The following is a 25,891-nucleotide window of genomic DNA, read 5'->3' as shown; positions in this document are numbered from 1 at the left end:
GGTTATAAAGCTTTAGCTTTTTGAATCTCAATTTCTACTGTAATTGAACAATTATTGTCTTACCCCCTCACATAAATTCCTGCAACTGTGAAAGTTTAAATGGATAAAAATAAAAAAGCTTAAAATAAAATTGATATTTTCAAATTATTTTTAATAATGTCTATTTAATTTTGCCAAGTCTAAAGATGGTACTTGACAGGTGAAAAAATGTTTTCTACAGAGTGGAGGAAAGATGGATCCTCACTCCTGCCCAGCGGCTCCCCTGCTGTCCTCGTGCTGGGCTCCCGGCACAGATTTATACTAAGTTGCTGACCCAGTATTTTGGGATGTCTCTTTTCTGGGCCTGCAGTGTCGGTGAAACGAGATTTCCATTGCCGCACTGATCGTGCCGCCCTCCCTTGGGTAAGGGCCGCCCATGGCAGGTGCCCCGGCGCCCGGGCACACGGAGGGAGTTCCAGGGAAGTTTGAGGCCTCATGGGTACTGTCCCTTTAAGAGTCCAGACGTCTCCTCCGTTCCCCAGGGGACTAAACACTCTAACCTCGCCTACTGCCGAGGACATGATTTCTATCTTCTAATTGGCTGCTTTACAAGACAGTCACAAGTAGTTCCGCCCCATCCCCTCTCGCCCTGCCCATTCATGTCCGTTAGCTTCCCAGGCCGCTCGACAGCCACTGGTTGGCATTCGTGACACTCAACTAGCTCCGAGTATGCCGATTGGCAACAGGAGCTGTCAATCATCTAGCCTAGGGGCGGGAGGGGGCGGGGCAGTTTCCGTGGCTGAGGGAGCCGGCGGCGGCGAGGCAGGGTTACCACCAGTTCGGGGAAGTTTAGTCTCGGGGGGCGGCTCCGGAAGGGGACGAGGCGATGCCGAAGCCGGGATGGAGCCGTGACCAGGTGCGTGGGAGGCTCAGGCCTCGGAGAGAACCGAGACCCCTCCCCCCCCTTTGCTGCAGGGTCCCTCCGTGTAAGGGGGAGGGATCCGCCCCTCCTCGGAGACCCTGGGGCCCGCTCCCCGCCTGTTAGCGCCGCGGATGGTTCTGCGCCTCCGGCACGCCGCGCCCCCGGCACGCCCCCCCCACCGAGACCGGGCCCCTGCTCGCTGCCGGCGGCGCCTTTCCCTCCGCACTCGCTGCCCCGGGGAGACACCCCGTATCCCGCAGCGCAGGGAGACACCCCGCCCCCGACCCTGGAGAGGCCCCTCCATGAGCTCCCCCCCCCCGGGAGATGCTTTGTTGCCAGCCCGCCCCAGTTGAGACCCCTCGTTCTCCTCTCCTCAGTCAGGGCCCCAGTGAGATTCCTCGTTCCCTTCTGAGACCCCCCGTCCCCCGAGAGACACTTCACCTCTGAGAAACCTCTTCCGCCCCCCCAGAATAACCTCTCATCTCTCATTACCTCATCCTCGTGAGCCCCCCCCCCGTTGAGACACCTCATTTCCTCCTGCTCCTCCCTCTCTGCTCTAATGAAACAGCTCCTCGTTCTATGAGTCTGCCCGTGAAATACGTCACCCCCCGTGAACCCCCTTCCAGCGAGCTGCAGAATTCCCTCCCTGAGACACCTGAAGTGCTGAATCCCCCCCGCTGCCCCAGCCCCTCCTGTAATGACCTGTTGTATCTTTCCCTTTCCTTCTCTGTGGCCTTGGATTTTCGCTGTGTGGGTAATGCATATTTAAAGGAACTCGAATGCCGTGGTGGATCAGGAGCTACCTAGAAGACTCCCAGTTCTTTACCTGTGTAACCCTAGAATCTTGCATGAGAAATACTTGTATGTTCTGATGTAAGCAGAGTGATCATATGTGAAAACTGATTTTTTGCATTAGTGTGTACTGGTGGTGCAACAAGTATTGCAAATCATGTTTGTGAGCAAAACATATAGCAAAGACCTTTGTCCATGATATCTGTGTATGTGTTCCCTACTGCATCATGCAAACTTTTAGCTGATGTGGTCTTGTCATGTTTCTGTTCTACCGATGCTAAACCTAGAGTGGGCTGGGCGAATGGTTTTGGATTTGTTCGTGTTTACAGCCAAAAATATTTATTTTAACATTTTTAAGTTCTTTCCTCAGCATCCTTTAATCCTGTCACTTTTTTGTTCACTGAAGATAGTTCTGAAAGCATCATTCTATGACATCACAGGTACCAGAAATCTTATTGCAATGATGAGATTTCCTTTCCTTCATCCTTGTAAAGCTTAAGTAGCAGTGCATTTGCAATTGCGTCTCAGCCTGTGCTAAACAAGAAATGTGTTGTGAAGGGTTGCAAAGTACTTACGTTTGAAACTATTTTATAGATCTTTTACAGAGCATTTTGTCTTTAGGTGAGCCAACAGATATTCAGTGTACCATAAGATTTTGATGAGAAAGTTGCTGCAGAACATGGGGGACTTTTACTGTGTACTTTGCTATGGACTATAACACAAAATTTAAATTGCAAAGCTACCTAAGCACAAACGTCTGTACTTACTACCTCCACCAAGCATGCTGAAGGGGACATTAAGAAATAAATATTAGCTAAGCCTTAATTGTTTTCACTTCGAAATGTGCATGTCTGAAGTGGGCTGTAGCCCATGAAAGCTTATGCTCAAATAAGTTTGTTAGTCTCTAAGGTGCCACAAGTCCTCCTGTTCTTTTTGCGGATACAGACGAACACGGCTGCTACTCTGAAACATGTCACTTTTGGTTTGTGAAAATGTCCTTGAATGCATCATTGCAATAAGATTTCTGGTACCTCTGATGTCATAGAATGATGCTTTCAGAACTATCTTCAGTGAACAAAAAAGTGACAGGAGTAAAGGATGCTGAGGAAAGAACTTAAAAATGTTAAGTTAAATATTTTTGGCTAGCTCCTCCCCGCCCCCCTCATGGCTTTTGGCAGGATTTAATACACATGAGATAAATTCAGTCTTTATTGTACCTTTGTATTTCACCTTTATAATAAGTTTACCTTGCTATTCTATCTTTTAACTGCTCATAACTGTGGTTTCTTAACCGAGTAATTCTGAAAGGTGTGTTGACCTTCAGAAATACGTATAAGTGAACTCTGCAGCATCAGTTCCAAAGTGTATCTTGTTTCTTGTATCTAAAGCATTGATCAGGGAAGTGGACCATTTGTTAAAGCATTGTTATAATTCATAAAAAGAAAAGGAGGACTTATGGCACCTTAGAGACTAACAAATTTATTTGAGCATAAGCTTTCGTGAGCGACAGCTCACTTTATCGGATGCATTCAGTGGAAAATACAGTGGGGAGATTTATATACATAGAGAACATGAAACAATGGGTGTTACCATACACACTGTAATGAGTGATCAGTTAAGGTGAGCTATTACCAGCAGGGGGGGAGGAGAGGGTCGAACCTTTTGCAGTGATAATCAAGGTGGGCAATTTCCAGCAGTTGACAAGAACATCTGAGGAACGGTGGGGTATGGGGGGAATAAACATGGGGAAATAGTTTTACTTTGTGTAATGACCCATCCACTCCCAGTCTCTATTCAAGCCTAAGTTAATTGTATCTAGTTTACAAATTAATTCCAATTCAGCAGTCTCTCGTTGGAGTCTGTTTTTGAAGTTTTTTTGTTGAAGAATTGCAACTTTTAGGTCTGTAATTGAGTGACCAAAGAGATTGAAGTGTTCTCCAGCTGGTTTTTGAATGTTATAATTCTTGACGTCTGATTTGTGTCCATTTATTCTTTTACGTAGAGACTGTCCAGTTTACCAAGGTACATGGCAGAGGGGCATTGCTGGCACATGATGGCATATATCACATTGGTGGATGTGCAGGTGAACGAGCCTCTGATAGCATGGCTGATGTGATTAGGCCCTATGATGATGTCCCCTGAATAGATATGTGGGCACAGTTGGCAACGGGCTTTGTTGCAAGGATAGGTTCCTGGGTTAATGGTTCTGTTGTGTGGTGTGTGGTTGCTGGTGAGTATTTGCTTCAGGTTGGGGGGCTGTCTGTAAGCAAGGACTGGCCTGTGTCCCAAGATCTGTGAGAGTGATGGGTCATCCTTCAGGATAGGTTGTAGATCCTTGATGATGCTTTGGAGAGGTTTTAGTTGGGGGCTGAAGGTGATGGCTAGTGGCGTTCTGTTATTTTCTTTGTTGGGCCTGTCCAGTAGTAGGTAACTTCTGGGTACTCTTCTGGCTCTCTCAATCTGTTTCTTCATTTCAGCAGATAGGTATTGTAAGAACGCTTGATAGAGCTCTTGTAGGTGTTTGTCTCTGCGTGAGGGGTTGGAGCAAATGCAGTTGTATCGTAGAGCTTGGCTGTAGACAATGGATCGTGTGGTGTGGTCTGGATGAAAGCTGGAGGCATGTAGGTAAGTATAGCGGTCAGTAGGTTTCCGGTATAGGGTGGTGTTTATGTGACCATCGTTTATTAGCACTGTAGTGTCCAGGAAGTGGATCTCTTGTGTGGACTGGTCCAGGCTGAGGTTGATGGTGGGATGTAAATTGTTGAAATCATGGTGGAATTCCTCAAGAGCTTTTTTTCCATGGGTCCAAATGATGAAGACATCATCAATGTAGCGCAAGTAGAGTAGGGGCATTAGGGGACAAGGGCTGAGGAAGCGTTGTTCTTGGTCAGCCATAAAAATGTTGGCATACTGTGGGACAATGCAGGTACCCATAGCAGTGCTGCTGATTTGAAGGTATACATTGTCCCCAAATGTGAAATAGTTATGGGTGAGGAGAAAGTCACAAAGTTCAGCCACCAGGTTAGCCGTGATATTATCGGGGATAGTGTTCTTGACGGCTTGTAGTCCATCTTTGTGTGGAATGTTGGTGTAGAGGGCTTCTACATCCATAGTAGCCAGGATGGTGTTATCAGGAAGATCACCGATGGATTGTAGTTTCCTCAGGAAGTCAGTGGTGTCTCAAAGATAGCTGGGAGTGCTGGTCGCTTAGGGCCTGAGGAGGGAGTCTACATAGTCAGACAATCCTGCTGTCAGGGTGCCAATGCCTGAGATGATGGGGCGTCCAGGATTTCCAGGTTTATGGATCTTGGGTAGCAGAATACCGCAGGTCGGGGTTCCAGGGGTGTGTGTGTGGATTTGTTCTTGTGCTTTTTCAGGGAGTTTCTTGAGCAAATGGTGTAGTTTCTTTTGGTAACCCTCAGTGGGATCAGAGGGTAATGGCTTGTAGAAAGTGGTGTTGGAGAGCTGCCTAGCAGCCTCTTGTTCATATTCTGACCTATTCATGAAGACGACAGCACCTCCTTTGTCAGCCTTTTTGATTATGGTGTCAGAGTTGTTTCTGAGGCTGTGGATGGCATTGTGTTCTGCATGGCTGAGGTTATGGGGCAAGTGATGCTGCTTTTCCATAATTCATGTTGTAGGAGTGCTTCAGGTGCAGTGCACTTGAGGGAGTGGCAGAATGGAATCCATTGTAATAGTATCTCATTCCTGTTGATTAAGGAATAGTTTAAGGGAGTCTGACCTATTCATACGGTCTGGAATTATATTAGCTAGCAGTTGTGGTCTAGGCCAGGACACCAAAGTGAAGATAGAAAATAGCAGCGTAACTGCAAGTTGACTCTAAACTCCTGTTTCTGTTCTTTACACACTCCTGCTGAAAGGAGGAGAAAAAGCCTGATCACACTTGAAAATAAATGCCACATAATCTTGGGAGAAAAAGGAAAACTTGGTATCTCTGTCCGCCGTTAGTAACTTGCTGAGAAAGGGCCCCATCCACCTCCTTTCATTCCCTTTCATAATATTTGTGGCATCTGAATTGTCAGGAAAAAAGGACATTTTAATTTCTAATTATTGCTGCCTTTGCAACAGTTTTCCTTCAGCAAATAAAATATATGTAGATAATCTGCCTCTGCTCTAGTGGGTTGAATCAGTAGTTGTGTTAACATCAGTTCAGCTTGGACAGATCACTTTTTTATCATTTGGGAAAGTTGGCAACACCTTTTTTTAGAGACAAACAGTTTGTCAGATATGACACACAGAAAGAAATGGTATTCAGGCAGTGTGTGTCTGTGGGGAGTGAGTATTGTCTGAAAGTATCATGATAACAGTGATATGGCAGCTTCTCCCCTTAAATATGAAGTAACAAGAGATCCTTAGATTCAAAGATTGATACTTGCTTTCGATTGTAAAGCAGAGGGATGCTTTGGCTCTTAGTGCATTTTGCTTGTGTTCATTCCATAAAAATCTGTATTTTGCACTGACCCTTCTATCCCTAAATCCTAACAGGAATGTTGCATCTTCCACCAGTTAGCCATCCTTGCTTTTCAAGGAAAATGTGACTTCTTGATTTCTCTTAGCACTGATCTCTGATCATATTGCAGATTACCCTCAATTGCAGGGATAATAGATGTACAGGAAAACCAAAGCAGACTACAGACAGTTATGGAGTTTAGAGTCATGGGAGCTGTAAGCAACAAAAGGTGACTGGCCCCAATAAAAGTGAAGTCTTGCATCCAGATAGAGGAAATAAGCAGCCCAAATAGAGAGTGGGGGGTAGGAAATGTAACTCAGCAACTGTTCCCATTCATTAAAGGGATTTTTTCCATCCTGTTTCATTAATACTATGCTAACATTGTTTTCATTACATCAATCTCTAACTTTCACAGGGAAGTTTGGAATTGTGTGGCTGGGAGAGGAGGTGTGCAACAGAGGGGTGCTCTCTTAATAAATGGTCCACACTGTGAATATATTTGAGAATTGTTCTGTAGTGACACCTATACAAGAGACCACCTTTATGAGAATATTCAGTCAAGAGACTACCCCAGAATATTCACTGATACCCTGAGTACAACTCTGCTGCACCTGTAATAGAAAACTATCTCCAATAAGTTAAGGATTTGTCAGTCCCTTTAGTGGTTGATTCAGACAAGTTTCATTATATTAAATACCTGAAATGTTTTTAGAAATACAGTGGAACCTGCTTAAAACTAAATTGTATCTAGTAAATCTATAGTGACGCAAAACTGGTTGAAATTCTGTGGCCTGTATTGTGCGAGATGTCAGAGTAGACAATCATAATAGTCCTTTCTGGCCTTAAAATATATGAATATAGGAAAACAAAATTTCCACATCGTTCAGTGTTTTGAAAAATTATACAAGATGCAGTGACCCTTTGCCGGGACTGGCTTTAAGCATCAGCAAAGCCCTGTAACTTATGGGCCAACACTCACTCTCTCCTGGCCAGTGGGACCAGAATGAGAGGCAGCTCGTAGCCTGGATTTCCACTCTGTTGCCCCATCTTTTTCTGGAGAGGAATTCCATGCTGCTTAAATTGAAATTCTGGGGTGAGGGAGAGAAGGGGATTAAATGCTTCACTATAAGAAAGTTTCATTATACCTGTTAAAAATGTATCTCTAGTTTACTTAAGTGAATCTGATGTGTATGAAGTGGTTTCATATATGCTTTCTACCCAAATATACTCAAATACAAGGTATAGCAACTTTGATGAGTCTTCAGCCTCTCATGCTGTCATAAGACTGTCTCAATAGCTGCTCCATTCTTAATAATTCACTATTACGTGTAAGATGCCTTTTGAAAAATACTGGTGATTTACTTGTAACTAGATCTAATGTTCAATAAGTCCTATGTATTACACAGTATTCTTCCTTTAAGGATTTTTATTTAGCAAAGTTGGGGTGATGGTCAGATCTTCTTCTGGGAGACTGAAGAGGAGGAGGTGGTAGTGTTATAAGCTAGGAAAATTAATTTGTTCGTCAGCCTGGAACTACCAAATCCTTCCTCCAGGCAAGTGAAATGTAATTGTTTCATGCTGAACTCAGTGCTGAGGTGCATTGATGAGTGTATCTGATCTGAAACTGAAAACTAAAACTGGCATATGAAATGGATGATTATCTGCTCAGCCAGCCACTTTGGTGAATTTTCTTTTCTGGCTACCTTCAGCTAGTACCATTCTGCACTTCAGGAAGAGAACATATGGTTAATTACATATGTACATTGCCCTTCACCTCCCCCATTCACGTTGGAGTGTAGCTCCTTTAGAGGAAATGAATGGGAGTGGGATGAGAACAGTTTTAATTTTCAGCCTCCTGTCTGAGGTGCTGGTCTGTTGCTTCTCTTGAGATTTTTAAGTGCAGGTTGGATCAGCAGTGTGTCCTTGAAGGAAAGAAATGACATGCATTCTTTATATGGGAGCCTTCCTTCTGCCATGATGTCATGTTTTTGGCAGTGAGAAACAATGGCAGTAACAGTAGTTCATCCTCTTCAGCCCCATTATTGATCCATATCAATTTCTGTTTTGAGACAAACTTATTTTTTGGTCACTTAATTTGTCTTTGGAAATGTTATCTTCTATTTTGTATCATAGGTTCAGCTTTATATTTAAGAAATCAAAAGTAATGGATATAATCTGTATAATGCTCTTTTCTTCTGTGCTTCATACTATCATTACACCACCTCTGTAGTTTCAGGCATTGTCAGATTAGTTAGTTGAATTTTTATATAAATCTTTTAAAAATTAACATACTCTTTTTAAAGCTTAGAACCTGAATTATGAGTTGCTAATTGGGGGTTTCCTTTTGGTCTGTTTGTAAAGTACTGTTATGTCCTGCCTCTCAGGTGGAATTCTAGTCCTGTTTCATTTAGTCTTGTTCATGGGCTTCTCTTTCAGTTTGGTCCTCCCTTCGTAATAGGAAAGGCATGTAGCTTCCTCTTCCATAGCATTCAAATAATTGTGGGCCATGAAAACCCTTTTAGCCAGAGACCTCAGGTGCACAATTAATTTAATCAGAGGGAGGAAATGAAACATGAGATTGTTTTGAACTGCATATAGAAGTCACACGCGTTTGACTTTTCTCTTCTTGGGCAGGCAAAGAGCAGGATAAGGAATGCATCACTTTGTAATCTGGATGTGTAGCATGTACTTGGTAGCCCCAAAGTCCTCTCTGTTCGCAAACCACACTTAAGTAAACCACCAATGTGGTGATTTTTGTGAATTTTTGATAAGGTGAATATAGGTGTGAATTGAACATAGGACTGGGAGCCAGGTGCTCCAGACTTCTGGTCCTGGCTGTTACTGACAGCCTTTATGGAATTGGACAAATTATTTAACCTCTAATTCTCAGTTTCCTTAAATGGAGAATTCTTTCTCTCCTGTTGGCCGTTAAAGATTAATACTTGTAAAGTGTCTCAAAGATGAAAATCACTATGAAAGTATTAATATTTTATTATTATGGACTGAGGCCTAATACTAGTATGGTTTTGGCCTCAGAATAAGCAGTTCACTCTTTCTTATTGACAAAAAGTGTTCCTTTTCTGTCATCACACTTGGTCTCCCACATTTTCTTCCTCTGCTGTGCACAGTCGAAAGGGGAGCCAATTTTCTGTCATATATTAGGAACAGTTCCTAATCTGTTAAGAATAAATAAATTTCAGGGGTGTAGTATTAGTGGAGAGATTTTCCACAGCAGGAAAAGTGTGAGAGTGAGTATAATGAACTATTTGCTTTGTGCCCTGTTAGTGCATTGGCCCAAAGATATAGTCTGTGTATAACTGTATATTATGTATGTTAGAATATGACCGAGAATAGTAGCTGTGTAAGAGGGTGAAGACTCTAATTCTGGCAGTCTGTCAGAATTCAGGTTGGTTTAGTTGTACCATTTGCTGACTTTGCTTGGGACTGATAGCCTTAATTTTTCCAACCCATTTTATGTAAATGCTAAACAGGAGGGTTTGTTTTTTTTAGAAATGTTGGGATAAAATCTCATTCCTACACAGATGTGGAACAGATTGTAATCTCTTCAGTGGCACAGCTTTTAAAATATTTGCAATCTCCAGCAGCTCCATTTTCTAATTTAGTTTATAAAAGCAGCAAGTAAGGATTAGATTTGCATCTGAGAGCCCATGTTCTCAAAAACCGAACAGTGGGAAATATGTGGGGGACAGCATGCAAGTGTAGGGTGACAAATGATATAGAAGGATTTAGAAGTTCCCAGGATTGGTTTAACCCATAAAATTTGAGAGAATGTTAGGGAGTGATGCTCTACTCTCTGTGATGCTCCCACAGGTACTTAGGGTTTTGAGGTACTTCACCACCACCACCTGCCCTTAATGCAAAGCAGTTTTACCTGCCGTATCTCAGCACCCTGAAACCAACAGCTTCTGGCCACAGACAAGCACTGACTTCCAGATCTCTGCAGACCTCTGTGCTCCTCTGAAAGCCATCCCCCTCTGTAGTATCCAGCTAGACACTAGAAACTCTCAGAAATAACCAGGGAAGCTGTCTCCGAAGAGACAGTGTACACACACAGTTTGACTGGCACAACTCAGGACCATATCCTTTATGATAACACAGCATTGGAATCTACTTACTGAAAACACTTACTTAATGAAAACACTTATGTTTATTTATAAAGATTAAGATTTTTAAGAGATTACAAGTAAAAGAAAAGGAATAACATGTTTCTTAGAGTTTAAACTTAATTCTGACAGGCTAAATTTTTGTCTAAAGCAATTTCTCACCGAGAGCAATCTCCCAGCGTCACTAGCCCACGTGACCAGATCAAACTTTCATGAATGCAAAAAGCACTGTCCTTTTGACTTCCTCATTGCAGGATAAGAAAGGGGTCATTTTCCTTTCCTCATATGGTCCAGTAAACTGTTGAAATGTCCCTTTTGAAGTGCACCCCCAGATAAGACTCTTCTCCCATGTTGCTTGTTCAATGTGCTTCCCCCACTGTTGGTTTCACATATTCCTGTCAACCATTTTTCTCATTGTCTTCCTGTGCAAATTGGACTTCCATTGTGTTGGCTATACCATGCTTAATTTACATCAAAGACCGGGATAGGTGAATAGCTATGCTTATATCTGGCAGAAGACCTGTTTGTTCACTCTGCCTTGTTATAGACTTTAAAACATAATTTCAGTGTGTGTATATATACGCTTCTTTATATAGTGTCAGTAGGTACATTTCACAGTGATATTAATGGCTAGTGTGTCATATAAAACACTTTTTGGGGAATTACTGGGAAAGCAGTGTTTTGTTGTCTAGTGAGTTTATCAGACCAGATAGGAGCTTGGTGATATAGACTAGTGAACCCGTTCCCAACTGGCACCAAAGGACCTCTGTATCACACCCTCTGTGGCTGATTTTACTAGTTTATTAGCTGGGAATTTATCTTACTTATGGATTGAGTTGCGATAAATTACAGTGTTAGTGGGCTCAGATACAGTTCAATTGGGCAGCAAGCCTGAGGCTGCTCATAAAGTAGGCATTGCACAGCTGCAGGGAAGACAGCAGGTGTGAGGAGGGGCAGCTATGCAACTGAAATATCAGTTGCCAGTAAAGATTGGTGTGGAGAGATGCAGAGAACTCCGTTTCTCCACAATCTAAGGAGGGAGGTGAATGTGCTGGCTCCACAGCACCACTTTCTAGTTTAGGGGAGCAAGAAATCAAAATTGGAAAGCTAGTCTTGGTTTTGTGCATGGTACTGTGTGAAATTAGGTTTGCTTTTTGTTCATGTTATTGTGGGACAGGAGTCCACATCACAAATTGCTGTAATCTCATTTAATTCTTTTTTTCATCCCGGTTGACGGTCTGAGTGACCAAGAACTGATAGATGAAGAATGAATTCTGTGCTTGTTCTTTTAAGTCTTTACTGCAAAGTTGACTGAGTCCCTAACTTGAGTCCCATTCACATACAACCCTTAACCTGAGTGTAGTTGTGCTTTCAACTCCAGTTGGCTGACCCATCAGGGGGTATAGGCTAAAACTCAAATTAGCAGAACCGGTCAGTTGCTAACATGATGACTGAAATGTGGATGCAGGCTAGCACCACTCAAGTGGCACTAATCTTACAGTGCCTTTCCACAGTTCCCCCCACTATGTGGATAGAAAGGATTGGCAAATTCTCCCACAATTCAGTGGGAAAGAATTTATAAAGTGGCTAAGCTTACTGTAAGTAAATGGAACCCTGGGCTATGCCCCCAGAAGTCTGTTCCACACACATCAGTGCCAGTGTGAGCACGGCAGCTTGAGTGTTGTTTTGAGGTGTCTGCTCTCACTTGAGCTGGGCTAAGTCAAGAGGAATAACTTGAGTTTAGACAAAAAGAAAAGGAGGACTTGTGGCACCTTAGAGACTAACCAATTTATTTGAGTGTAAGCTTTCGTGAGCTACAGCTCACTTCATTCACTGAATGCATCCGATGAAGTGAGCTGTAATACTCCTTTTCTTTTTGCGGATACAGACTAACGCGCCTGCTACTCTGAAACTTGAGTTTATATAACTCAGGTTAACTCTGCAGTGAAAACATACCTAAGTTGGGGTTCCTGCACTTTTGTGCCTGGAAGTGGAGGAGGAGGAGGAGTATGTACTGAGTCCTTGTGCTCTACCTTTTCTACTGTTTCTATGACTGTCCATCTGGTACTAATCACCAGAACAATTCATGTAAAGGCTTTTAAAAGACATAGGTTCAATCTGAAAGGCAGTTTGGCTGCAGGAACAATTGGGTACATAAGAACATAAGAATGGCCATACTAGGTCAGACCAAAGGTCCATCCAGCCCAGTATCCTGTCTGCCGACAGTGGTCAATGCCAGGTGCCCCAGAGGGAGCAAAAACCTAACAGGTAATGATCAAGTGATTTGTTTTAAACCTGCTGCCCATTAATTTCATTTGGTGGTCCCTAGTTCTTATATTATGGGAACAAGTAAATAACTTTTCCTTATTCACTTTCTCCACATCGCTCATGATTTTATAGACCTCTATCATATCCCCCCTGAGTCTCCTCTTTTCCAAAATGAAAAGTCCTAGCCTCTTTAATCTGTCCTCATATGGGACCCATTCCAAACCCCTAATCGTTTTAGTTGCCCTTCTCTGAACCTTTTCCAATGCCAGTATATCTTTTTTGAGATGAGGAGACCACATCTGAACGCAGTATTCAAGATGTGGGCGTACCATGGATTTATATAAGGGCAATAAGATATTCTCCGTCTCTCTCCCTTTTTTAGAATAGAACCTCAGTTGCCACATTCAGATCAGAGACTTGTGCCAGTTGGTAAATTTCCATGCTGTTCAGCCACTCCCAAGTTCCAAGTCACCAGCAAAGGCAAATAACCTATTGTAATCACTGGAGTAGCAGCAGTTTGGCCTGAACATGTAAACAGTGGTGTATAAACATTTCCATTGGATGAAGAAGGTTTATTAGCAAGATGAGACGTCTGCATTTCTTAAAGATGATGACACTCCTTTTTTTTCTTCCGAAAAACTTAGGTGGTAGAATTTTGCCTGCAGTGGTTTCTTATAGTTACAGGCAAAAAGGAGTGGAAAAGTACGTACTTTTTGACCATGTCCTGGTAGAGGCAGGCAGTAAAGGCAATCTAATTAAAATATTCTCCATCAATAATGAACAGTTATCAGATTAATCTTTGCTCTGTGACTGAGACACTGAAAATCTTTTCCCATTGCTTCTTCTCTTCAGGCTCTTAAAATCAAAAAAGGACATGTTAAGTGTTACCCAGTGACCAAAAATTGACAGGCCAGCAGTAGTTCAGCTGAAAGGCCTCACCAGCTCCTCTCAATTTTCATGTAAGTGGAGTTGCTCTAGAGGTCACTTACAGTCTACTGGTAAAAGAAAAAGGGAGATTGCAAATGGAGTAGGGAGTTGTAAATAAGAGTTATCAGTACAATATGTTGGAAATAAAAAAATCGCAGGAAATGCACACGCATGAATGTTCTTCAGAGCTTTCCATTACCCAATGTTTAGGGCACAATCTCCATAAATAATATAAGGAAGTCTAGCAGAATCATCTTAGGAAATCAGTAGATAACAAGGCTTTTTATGCAGCAAAGTGAGAGACTAAACTTTTGTCTTATATCATTCTCTACCTTTGTGTTTAGGAGACTTTCCAAGGTGTTTTGAGTCTTCAGGAATAATTTTTTTAGCCTTGCCTAGCCTAGGAAAATTAGGATCTGTTTGTCAGTGTAGCCTCACCAGTGCTAGCAATGGTGGAGGAGCAGTGTGGATGTGAGACCAGCATATATATTCTCCCCCCCTCCTTTGTTGGGTTGTAAGTACAATCCCGTGAATTTGTCAGAATCTTTCTAAAAAGATGTTTTGACTTCTGCTACGTGTCCATTTTCGTAAGCAGGCATTTTGTGTTGACATTTAAATGGTCAGAAGTAGGTCTAGAAATTAATAACTCATTGAGGTGAATGTTGTAAGGAGTGGGGGCCATCTTGGCTGGTTTGGCTGGCAAGGCTGGACAGTGCTACAGTATACAGAGTTCACGTGAAGGATAGAAATGTTTTTCACAATGACAGTTCAAATTCTGTCTGAAGATCTTAAAATGGCAAGATCTTCAAGTTTAATATTTGCGTCAGTTTAGATTAGTGTGGTAATAGTTTAACCACCTTGCAGTGTGCTGCCTCCAGGACAGTAGTTGGCCAGGTAGAAGTGGAATTCTTTCTAAAAAATTTATAATTTTGCTGTTGCCTTGGACATGTGTTTCTCTTCTCAGCTTTTATGCAGTGGAGTGAGTTTTTTTTACATTTGGGCCTGTCTCGTAACTGTCCAAGCACCTAAGTGTAGGTCACATGTTTCTTCAGTCCTCTTGACCCTATCCCTTCTGTTGCTCATAATATGTTCTTTTGCACATTCCCTACATTTTTCAGCCTTGCTCTGTTACTTCATAATGGCTCCAGGACTGTCAGGTCTGAAGCCTGTACAGTGAGAAGCAGAGGCTGTTTTTTTTCCAGAGATGATGTGATAATCTGCCACTGACTGCAGTCATTTCCTCCACCTCTTTAGTGTGGTGGTAGTGATGTTTTTGTAGCCCTTACTATAAACAGAAATGTATTTTGGAGTAGAAAGCAGAATAAAGTTTTGTATCTGAGGCTATGTCTACACTACTGCGGTAAGTCAACCTACGCTACACAACTCCAGCGATGCGAATAACGTAAGTCTCCCGTTGACTTACCTTATTCTTCTTGTTGGGGGTAGAGTACATGGGTTGACTGGAGAGCGATCTGCTGTCAATTTGGTGGGTCTTCATTAGACCCGCTAAATCGACTGCCAGTGGATTGATCTCAGAGCGTTGATCCCGGCTGTAGTGTAGATGTAGCCTGAGTCCTTTGTATGGCTACTCATCATTTTATTATGAAAGTTATATGTATGGAGGATGGATGTGAGTGAGGAGAGCCCACAGTTAGTGGTTGGAAACCTGTTTCCATCCTTACTGTCTTCTCATTAAGATGGCAGGCTTTAAGGAGGATCTGAAATAATGACTAACCTTAGTTTCTGGTCCGCTTTAGTTAGTGTTTCTGCCGTATGTTCATGTTCAGTCTATGGCACCAAGCAAAAATAGGGGTTTTTAACGTTCACATGTTTAACTCAGCATCTCACATAAGGTTTCAAGAAAAAGTCTGCAGAAATATAAGATTTCTGTTGCAATCTTGGCAAAGTCATGCCATGTATGCTGCTTTTGTCTTCTCTTCTCTTCTGTTTGGATGGGTAACATGAAGAAATAAACTAGTCATAATGTTCTCCCAGATTCCTCATTCTATGTTTAGGGCTTGACTGGTTGAGGGAGAGGCAGCTTGTGTACTGAATATTGTTGGCACTCAAGGTCTCAAGACAGTGTGGTCCTTGGAACAGAAAGATCAACAAAACTGAACTAGAAGTGATTCTTTGGCAGTGCTAAGGGTGCAACTGCCAAAATGGTAGGTGGTATTTACCTGTTTCAATCCTACTTTTGTCAATGTGTGTACCAAAATACTTAAAGGTAGTGACAAGAAACCCTCTGGGAGGAACTCTGTCTCATGCTAAGACAGAATGTAGGCTGTTTTGTGTATGAAGAGCCTTGAATTTGTGTTCGTTTTTTCCCTTTTCAGTGATCAGAGGTTGCTGCTGGCATGGAACCAAACTGTGTTTGTTTGTGGGAACTGTAAGCAAGGTATGTATAAACATATTTCCCCTCTATCCTCTCCAGTCTTATACCTTTGTTTTCAAATCTATTTGCTCTTTTGTATTATATCTTTATATTTACCATTGCTTTGTTGGCACTATCCGTGATGGTCACTGTCATTGCCCTACTCCACTGAAGATGGAATTTTGGAAATCCATATAGACATGAGACCTGACAGCTTCCCAGAAGAGATAAAAACACAGGACACAGCTATACTAGTACCATGTCAAGTGTAAACAGACTTTGACATTCTGTTGTAGTTACATCTAACACTGAGAGCATCCATTTTTTCTAGTCATCAGAAAGTTAGTTGTACCTTGCTGAAGAGCCCAGTTTGTATTGTTTTGTCCAAACAACGTTGTTTCTACCCATACTGTTTCAGCTGCTGGTCTCAGTACAGAGAAGTGTGTTAAATACAGTATGTTCATATGGGATGTTTTCCTGTACTGAGACTGTTCTATATAAATTCTTATACCAGGCTTGTATCTGAACGCCTTCATGGTAGGTAGGCTGGCTCACTCAGTTGTACACAACAAGGGGATTCTGTCTACACAGAAGAATTGCCATATTAGAACTCAATTATGGCCTGGCACTTGTGATATAAACCTGCCCAAAAGAAGGGATGATGCAGGGTAGGCCTCAGGATCAGGAGCCATGTGTTAAACAATCATTTTTGGCCATAGGCTAAATGTAGTCATCTGTATCTGTTACAGCCTGGTTACTAACTTGATAAAAGTTTACTGTAGTGGAGTCCAAAGAGATAGAAAAGCATTAGTTCATTTCTAGTAGCACTGACAGGAAGGCTGTAAAGCCAGGCTTAAGGCTTGTTTTAGATTTCTCCAATGTTCTGGTTCAGTATTACTCCTTTTTTTTGGAGGGGGAAAAAGAGCCAGCCTATTTGACTGTAGTGGAGGCTGAATCCTTTACCGCAGAATTGGTAAAGTATGGGCAACACCAATGCAAACTTCTCCCACATTATTTATTACCCATTTATTCTCCACCAGTGTGCCTTAGGTCTCAAGTGATAGGGCCACGTTTAGGGTTGAGAAGAATAAATTTCCCCGCCTATTGAGTCCTTAATACCTTTGGCTAACACACCAATCATCTTGGGTGGAATGTTAAAATGTTCTAAAGGAGTGGTGGGAAGCCCTTGGGATGCCCGTCAGGGTAATCCGCTGGCAGGCTGCAAGACCGTTTCTTTACATTGACCATCCGCAGGCACAGTCGCCCACAACTCCCAGTGGCTGCAGTTTGCTGTTCCCAGCCAATGGGAGCTGCGGGAAGCAGCGGCCTGCACGTCCCTGCGGCCTACGCAGCTTCCTGCAGCTCCCATTGGCCAGGAACGGCGAACCGTGGCCACTGGGAGCTGCGGGTGGCCGTGCCTGTGGACGGTCAATGTAAAGAAACTGTCTTGCAGACTGCCAGCGGATTACCCTGACGGTCAATGTAAACAAATTGTCTCGCGGCCCACCAGTGGATTACCCATATGGGCTGCAGTTTGCCCATCACTGTTCTAAAGCATACCAGGATCATTGCTGCAGATGAAACTGCCTAGACAGTTGCAATAGCTGGAAATCCATAGGTTGATGTAGGCAGGTGTCACAATGGAAATAAAAGGAGTAAAAGATCTTGGATAATTTGGTATCATATTCTGGCCTTGATATTGAAATAGATGTCATGTTAGTATTCAGAGAGCTGAAAACCATATTGAAGAAACTGGGATTCCAAATTGGGGACCACTGAGGGGGAAGGTAGGGAAGTTAAACTCAGATTGGTGTAACTCCTGGGGATTCCACATCATGTGAGATTCTCATGATTAGAGAGAGTGAATGGGCCTAGAAAACTTCTGGCAGTCTCTGCTCTTGACCACACGGATGGGTTAGTCTGATTTTAAAAAAACTTCAGGGAGTATACCTCTTCAGTACCTGTAAATTAGTATTCCTCCAAATCCTCTGCTTTCCACAGTAAAGGTCTTGTATTAATAACTCACCAGCCTATGTGAATGAAATAAACCTGGCCCTTTGCTCTGCTCTTGAATGGTAGTGGTTGCTCTAGAATGCCAGAGAAAATTATTTTATACTATGGCTGAAACCTTTAAAGGAATATTGCACAAAGTGGGCAGTAAATTGTACCACAAACAATATTTGAGCTGTGTATAAATGGGATTAGATGCTCATTTGGTGACTTTTACCAGTTCAAAGTTTAATAGATTGCTGCTCTTGAATTGTAAGGAATTCTTCCCCTCACACCCACTGCAGGGCTTTAGTACAGACTTTGATGGGAAAAAGAGGTTATTTTCATGTTTTTGAGCAGGATTAGTTTTAGTAAATACCACATCATGAGTTTCCTAAAACAGTGACAAGTGACACTTCTGATACCGCAGTCCTTTGTTTTAATGTCCACCCAGGCTTCTGTTGCAATGTTCGAAGAGTTTGAAAGCCACAGAATGCCTCCTATAAGCATTGGATTATGAAATGTATTTGAAAATATTTGGGATTCTGGTCTGTATTTCTGAACCTGCTATTCATGTATTCAAGAAATAAATGGTCATTTGACAATTATTTTTATGAGCTTTTGTTTAAACCTTTATCACTGCTGGACTGAGTAAAATGAATGTGAATTTTTTTGAGGAAAATTTCTATAGAGCATTAGAAATATGGTCCTGGATGAGAGTGGGTTTTTTAAGGCTAATGGGGGAATTGCCTTTATCTACATGGATTTATCAGCCATTGTACAGATGATGCTGTTTTTGATGCAATTACGCAGACATGCTCATTCTTGCTCCTTCTCCTTCTAAGCCCTAACAAACAGCTGTTCAGACCTTTTAGTCTGATAAGATTTCTTGCTATTTCCTTGCTGGCCCCAACATGTTTTGTTTTGGATCTTATATTGGCAGATTTGCTCAAGGCAACAGTGAAAAGATTTCAGGTGATCTTCAAAGATGGCCTGTCCCCTACTCTTTAAGGTAATTGGGGCAGGATACAGTCGTGGCACCACACCCATCTGTTCCTTATCAACTTTTCTGTTTGCATGTGTTGCAAGAATGTTTTTTTTGTTTTGTTTTTTGTTTTTTAAATGAAGGCCTGGAGGATGGTGACTCAAGGAATCAGGGATGGGATAAACACAACCTTTCACCTTGGAGTCACTGGTCTAATCCAGCCTATGGTTAATAGTAACTGAAAATGGTTCATTTGCTTTTATGAAATGAGTTGATCACAGTCCTGTTCCCAGAGGACCAGTGTCTGAATTTTATGTTTACATATAATAATAAAAAAATTGCGCTAATTAATAGATCATGTCATGGGCATTCTCTGCAGCAGAGGCTGTCATTTACCTTAAGGTGAGTTCCCCGACGTCAGAGATGTTGCACGCTGTCGAGATGCAGAGTTTGTGAGAAGCTTGCACTACTGCTGCCTGTGCTATAGTATAGACAGCTATGGTGTCAGTCTTCAGGCCAATCTGCCCAGACCTAAATTTACTGGAAAAATAGTCCTGTCTCCATGTGTTGCCTACTTGCAATCTAAGTGGAAGTATACTGAATACTTTCCTTACTATATCATTTTGGAGACCCTTGTGGAGGTAACTTCCTTCATATCCAAAGATAAAAGGAAAGATTGAGAATTGCTTCACTTCTGGAGAACCTCTTACTGGGCAAGCCATGGATTGACATTGACTTAGTGTGGCTAGAATGGAGGGAAATGGAAGGAGGCATATTGAAAGAAGTGGTTGAGCTAGCAAATTAACATTATCCAGTCCCTCTACGATAGTCTTGTATCTGATTTTTTTAAGTCAGTGGTCTCCAGCCTTTTTACGCCCAAGATCACTTTTTGAGTTTAAGGGCAACCCAGGATCTACCCCGCCCCTTCCCCAAAGGCTCGCCCCACTCACTCCATCTCCCCCTCTCTCTGTCACTCGCTCTCCCCCACCTCACTCTGTTTCACCGGGCTGGGGTGGAGTGTGGAAAGGGATGTGGGCTCTGGGTTGGGACCGAAGGGTTTGCAGTATGGGAGGGGGCCCTGGGCTGAGCCTGGGGCAGTGGTGGCCACCTGAGCCTGAGAAGGAGCTGGAATTTACCAATGTACATTGCCAAAGAGACACAGTAATACGTCAGCAGCCTCCCATTAGCTCCCCCACTCCCAGCACCTCCCACCCACCAGCAACCCTGCTGATCAGAACCTCCCCCTCTCTCTCGACTCCTCCTGATCAGCTGTTTTGTGGCATGCAGGAGGTTCTGGGGCGGGGGGAGGAGCAAGGGCACGGCAGGGGAGGGGGAGGGAAGGGGTGGAGTGGGGGCAGGGCCTGTGGCAGAGCCAGGGGTTGAGAGGTGAGCATTTCCCGGCACATTGGAAAGTTGGCACCTGTAGCTCCTGCCCCAGAGTTGGTGCCTATACAAGGAGCCGCATATTAACTTCTGAAGAGCCGCATGTGGCTCTGGAGCCACAGGTTGGCCACCCCTGCAGTAGGCGGTGAGGGTGCAAGTTCTGGGAGGGAGTTTGGGTGCAGGAGGGGGCTACAGGCTGGGTCAGAGTGTTGGGGTGGAGGACAGGGTGCTGGCTCTGGGCGGGGGGGGAATCAGGGCTGGGGTTTGGGCTGCAGGAGGGGGTTTGGGGTGCAGGCTCCGGGAGGGGGCTCTGGGCTGGGGGTTGGGGTATGGCCTCCTGCTGGGCAGCACTTACCTCCGTCAGCTCCCGGTTGGTGGTGCAGCGTGGCTGCCTACCCCAGCCCCACACCTCTCCCAGAAGGGGTCAATCTGCTCCTGTGGCCCCTGGCGGGGGCGCGGGTGGGCAGCACATGGTAATGTGCGCTGCCCCTCTCTGCAAGCACTGTCCCCACAGCTCCATTGGCCACAGCTCCCCGTTCCTGGCCAATGGGAGCTGCGGGGGCAGTGCTTGGAGGCAGGAGCAGTGCGTGGAGGGATACCCGCCCCCCCGAGTGGCGTGGGACCAGGGCAGGCAGGGAGTCTGTCTTAGCAGCAGCCCCGCTGCGCTGCAGGAGATCGTGATCATCTGGGAGATCCTCTAGGATTGACCAGTTGATTGCAATCGACCAGTTGGTGACCACTGGTTTAAGGGATGCTGTGTCTGAGTTTGAAATTCAGAATTTGTTGTCAGCCACAAAAAGTCCCATTGGGGGATTTTCTTGGAGACCATTTGGATATTTAATTGCTTTCTCCTTCAGATCATTAAACAGTGTTTCAGGGCTAACAGAAATCTTGGAAACCAGGACTTGGTTTCACTCGAATATGCATATAGCTGTCTTCAAGCAGCTTCAGAGCAAGGGAGGGTATTTTTACCAAGAAGCAGTCAGGAACTGGGACAGTTAGCTCTGAAAGATTGTATAGTATGTCTTTAGAAAAACTCTCCACTGAAGACATTTGTGTAAAATACTACATTGGGGAGGCAAGTGGGAACAGAAGTGTTGCTTCCCATCCGAACTTTCTTAACCAAAGAGGATTTCCTTATTTCTGTCTCTTATTTTTGGAATTGAGGAGAAAATCTGATCAGGGTTAAATTTCTGTAATAGCCTCATGTCCTTTGTTTTTGTGTAAATACCATGTTCTTCTGTGGCTGGGATTCCAGTGGTGTCGGAGCAAGCCTGTGCTTCCTTATGGAGTGCACACATGATCTTTGTTTTATAACTGTTTCCTGTGTTTTACTTTACTATAACTCTCTGAAGTCCTGAACAATCTGGCACAAGACTCTATACTTAGAGATATCTAAGTGATCAGATATTCAATGGCAGTTGCTTTTGGAATTTTGTATAATCTTTCCAAAACATTTTAGACTCTGTGGCTCAGTCTTCCCTTCTCTCTGCTCCAGCAGCCTTCAGCTTCACCAGTTTCTTTGCTCCTTTGTGGCTTTGGCAACCATTAGCCAATTAATTATCAATGTAAGTTAAAAAAAATTTAATGGGGTAGGGGACACAGACATTTCAGAACTTAGTAGTGTAGCAGCTGAGCAACCATAGGCCACTACATTTACTATGATTAGCCACTGATATTTGTGGATAATAAGCAGAGCACTCATGAGATTTTATTTAGCAGTATCTCAATTTAACATATTGCTGATGCTGCCATTTGCTTCAGATTTCCCTTCTCCTGGATTATTCTGCTGAGTTGTGATGATCTGGAGGCACTGATGCCTCTGGGCACAACATGACTGTGTCTCTTCCTTCTGTTCATTCATCTCAAAGCCTGATCCACTTAAAGCCACTCTGCTCCAAGATTACCTCTTCTTTTGGCTGGCTGATCACAGCTGGCACAATCGTTTAACAGAAGGCTGTTCTTAAGTTTTAAAAAAAAGTGACTACCTCTTCCTAAAATAGCCCAGCTGTACATGCATGCTGCTGCTGTTAGCTGCTCCAGGTTGCTTAGCAATTCTTAAATTGATAGAAATTGCTATTACTCTGGCAACACTGCAAATGCGAACAGATTTCAAGGAGAAAAAAAATGGGAAATGCTGTTCATAGCAGTATTGTCACTTGACTAGGAAAACGTATGGTGGGTTTTTCTTTCTTCCTCTTTTCACCTCCCCCCATTTTTAAATCTGTTTTGTCCTGAAGGGTTTCTGTTAGTATTTACTGGCATTTCATATTGGGGAAACTATTGCTGTTTTTTTAATTAATTAAAATATTCAGTGGTAAGGACTGAATTCCTTCCCTACTATGTGAAACTATCACTGAAACCCATGGGAGGTCCATGCATTGAGCATCTACAGCACTGGGACTCTAATGAATGTGTGTATGTATTTGGGTAGAGAGACTGTAGGAACACTTGATCTCTCTCTCACCTCCCTGGAAAGTAGTCCACTTCTCTCTGGCAGTATGTTAGTCTCCAGCAAGTTTATCAAAAATATTATTGATATCTATGTAACGATCCTAAATCTTGAAATTTGTTTGTGTGGCCGCTACTATAGGCTAAATTTCAGAGTAGCAGCTGTGTTAGTCTGTATCCGCAAAAAGAAAAGGAGTACTTGTGGTACCTTAGAGACTAACCAATTTATTTGAGCATAAGATAAGTCTCTCTTGAATTTGGAGTGGTCTGATGCATTCAAAACCCAGAAGACAATGGGGCATAATCTCCCCCTGGGGGGAGAGGACAGTCTTTTTTTTCTCATTATCTGCATGACCAACACTCCAGTTTTCATTGACTGATTCCAGAGACAATTGTTTCTGTCCTTAAATGGAGAGTTGTTGTGACCCAAGTCTTTTGACTGACAGGGAAATAGGGTTAAAATCTCAGAAGACCCTCATTCCCCAAAACTCTTATTGGCTCCTTATTTTTATGTAAGGATTCTCCATCAATCTTCTAGCTCAATTCAGTTCTTCATGTTGTTGTATATTTGCTTCTGTGCAGAATGCTCTTATTTTTTTTAAAAAGAGTGACAGCACAACAAAAATTTTAAATATTTAATTATCTTCTAAATATTAATGTGTGTAACTGACAGCTCACTGTAAAACGCTCTTGTTGTGCATGTGGCATGAGGGATTGCTACTGAAAAGATCAAGCTTCTGGCTATAGAAGTCAAGATTCAGCATCTTTTGCATACAGCATTTGAAGCACCATACCAAATTCTGTCAAACAAAACTAACTTTTAACAAACCACCACACCTGCTTCTTCCCTAGGTGATGGTTGAATCTCATCAGTCTTTGCATCCTAGTATTCGCAAAATATCTGCTTTTCCTGAGACTTGTAGGGGCATTGACTGTCAGGAGCACTCAAGATGCAATGAGCTTGGGTTGCTGCATTTGTCAGACTGCTGTTTTTCCTTTGCAGTCACTGTTTGTAAAGTGGTCCACAATGTGGAACAGAACCCCACAAAAGGGAGACACCCTCTATAAGAATTAAATACAGTGCAGTCAGGGATTTAGAGTAACCCATTTGCTCTCATTGCTCATATCCATTTGAAAGTAGCACTTATGTTTCTGTTAAAGAGGAAATGTACTTAGGAAGGTGTAGGCATATTTTAAATAAAGTGTGATGTAAAACCAAATACAGTACTTCATATTGCAGCAGACTTGTTTCACTTCACTAGAGTCTTGTCAGAACAAGCACTGATTTCCTTTGACTTCTTCATAGTCTTTTCTGCTTCCACCTCCTTTCCCTTGCTTGTTCTGATTAGACCATGACCTGGGATCTGAGGGATGAATATATGACAACATAGGTGAAATAACTCGGTATGCAATTTGCCACCAGTTCTCAGTATTTATTTGTGCATGTGCTGTGTTTGCAGTGTTGTAGCCATGTTGGTCCCAAGATAGAAGAGAGACAAAATGGACAAGTTATTAAGCATTCTTCTGAGAAAAAGTTACTACAACTTAGTACTTTGGTATTAGTTTTCAAAGTGCTTTGCAAACATTAATCATCTCTGAGATGGGGGAAGAAAGGGAAATGGAAGCAAAGTAATTGAAACCTTGCCTACAAAAGGGGAATGGGAAAGCAGTTTGAACCAATTTCAAACTGGTTCAGGTTAATAGTTTATGTGCTGGCCATTTGGATCAATATACATGCCAAGAGTGGGAAGGCTGTGGAAATCTTTAACTAAAAAAGTTTCTATTTTTTTTGATTGAACAGTAAGTTCTGCACCAGGTTTAGGGCTTGGCTACGCTTGCGTGTTCGAGCGCATTAAAGCAGCCCCAGGCGTCCTAACTCATGACATGTCCACACTGGCAAGGCACGTAGAGTGCCCGGACTCCGCGGCTGGAGCGCTCCTGGTAATCCACCTCAACAAGAGGCATAAAGCTTGCTGCGCCCCAGCTGGAGTGCCGCAACGCCAGTGTGGATGCCCTGGTCTGTTAATGCGCTCTGATTGGCTTCCAGAAGTGTCCCACAATGCCTATTCTAGCCACTCTGGTTATCACTTTGAACTCTACTGCCCTGCCCTCAGATGACCAACCATCAGACCTGCCCTTTAAATTCCCTTGGAATTTTGAAAATCCCCTTCCTCTTTGCTCAGCAAGGCTTGGAGTGTTCTCAGTGAATCTTTGCAGGACCATGCCTCCACGTGCCAGGCTATCCCCAGTATGGAGCAATGGCGAGGTGCTGGTCCTCATCAGTGTTTGTGGGGAGGAAGCTGTCCAGTCCCAGCTGCGCTCGAGCCGTAGGAATTACGATACCTTCAGGCAGATATCAAGGGACATGATGGAAAGGGTCCATGACCGGGACACACAGCAGTGCAGGGTTAAAGTGAAGGAGCTGCGGAATGCCTACCGCAAAGCCCACAATGCAAACTGCTGCTCAAGTGCTGCCCCTGCGACCTGCCGTTTCTACAAAGAGCTGGACGCTATACTTGGGGCTGACCTCACCTCCACTCCGAGGCTCACCATGGACACTTCAGAGCCCAGTTCAACAAGGCAGAAGGAGGAGGAGGAAAGTGGGAGCAAGGGTGCTGAGGAGGAGGGAGACACCCTGGCATCCCTAGATGCATGCAGCCAGGAGCTGCTCTCAAGCCAAGAGGAAGGTAGCCAGTCACAGTGGCCGGTGCTTGGGGAAGGACAAACACCCGAGGAAGTGCCCGGTAAGTGGCTTTTATTTCGGGAAGGAAGTTGTTTGGTGCAGGCACTTAGGGCGAGGAGGGTTAGGGCTGCATGCGTGCCTAGATGCGGAATAGGGTGTTGATGTGCTTTCTCACATTGTGGTAATTGGCCTCAGTGATATCTTCAAAGGTCTCATGCAGAAGCTGGGCAATGCACTTGCACAGGTTCCTTGGGAGAGCTTCTGTGCTCCTTGTCCCAGTCAGGCTAACATATCCGCGCCGCTGTGCCGTGAGGGGCGGGGGTCCATTGCTGCACACAGGCAAGCTGCATATGGGCCAGGGCGGAAGCTGCATTGTAGTAGAAGACCCTCCCTTGTTTTCCAGGTCACCCTGAGCAGCGAGATATCTTCCAGGATGAAATCCTTTGGAAAATGTGGGGACAGTGTTCAGTATAGGGGCCCCCTGCAACTGTTGGCTCTCCCCAAGGCACAGGACCCCAGAGGACAGTACGACAGTGAAACAAT

General features: G+C 43.6%; 1 protein-coding gene across 3 annotated transcripts in view; it reads left to right on the top strand.

The window, feature by feature from the left end:
• Positions 1 to 762: 762 nt before the first annotated feature.
• The window catches only part of MRTFA (myocardin related transcription factor A), a 180,111-nt gene continuing 154,982 nt past the window's right edge, over positions 763 to 25,891 (top strand). For all 3 annotated transcript variants that reach the window (XM_073327034.2, XM_073327035.2, XM_073327033.2), the window contains exons 1-3: positions 763 to 895; positions 15,820 to 15,881; positions 18,790 to 18,858. In XM_073327034.2, the coding sequence (XP_073183135.2) occupies positions 18,835 to 18,858 (24 nt within the window). In that variant the 5' untranslated portion in view covers positions 763 to 895; positions 15,820 to 15,881; positions 18,790 to 18,834. The remainder of the gene's footprint in view (positions 896 to 15,819; positions 15,882 to 18,789; positions 18,859 to 25,891) is intronic.

The sequence above is a fragment of the Lepidochelys kempii genome, chromosome 1 (assembly GCF_965140285.1).
Source record: "Lepidochelys kempii isolate rLepKem1 chromosome 1, rLepKem1.hap1, whole genome shotgun sequence".
Classification (NCBI taxonomy): domain Eukaryota; kingdom Metazoa; phylum Chordata; order Testudines; family Cheloniidae; genus Lepidochelys; species Lepidochelys kempii.
This window is presented reverse-complemented; position numbering and strand designations above follow the sequence as displayed.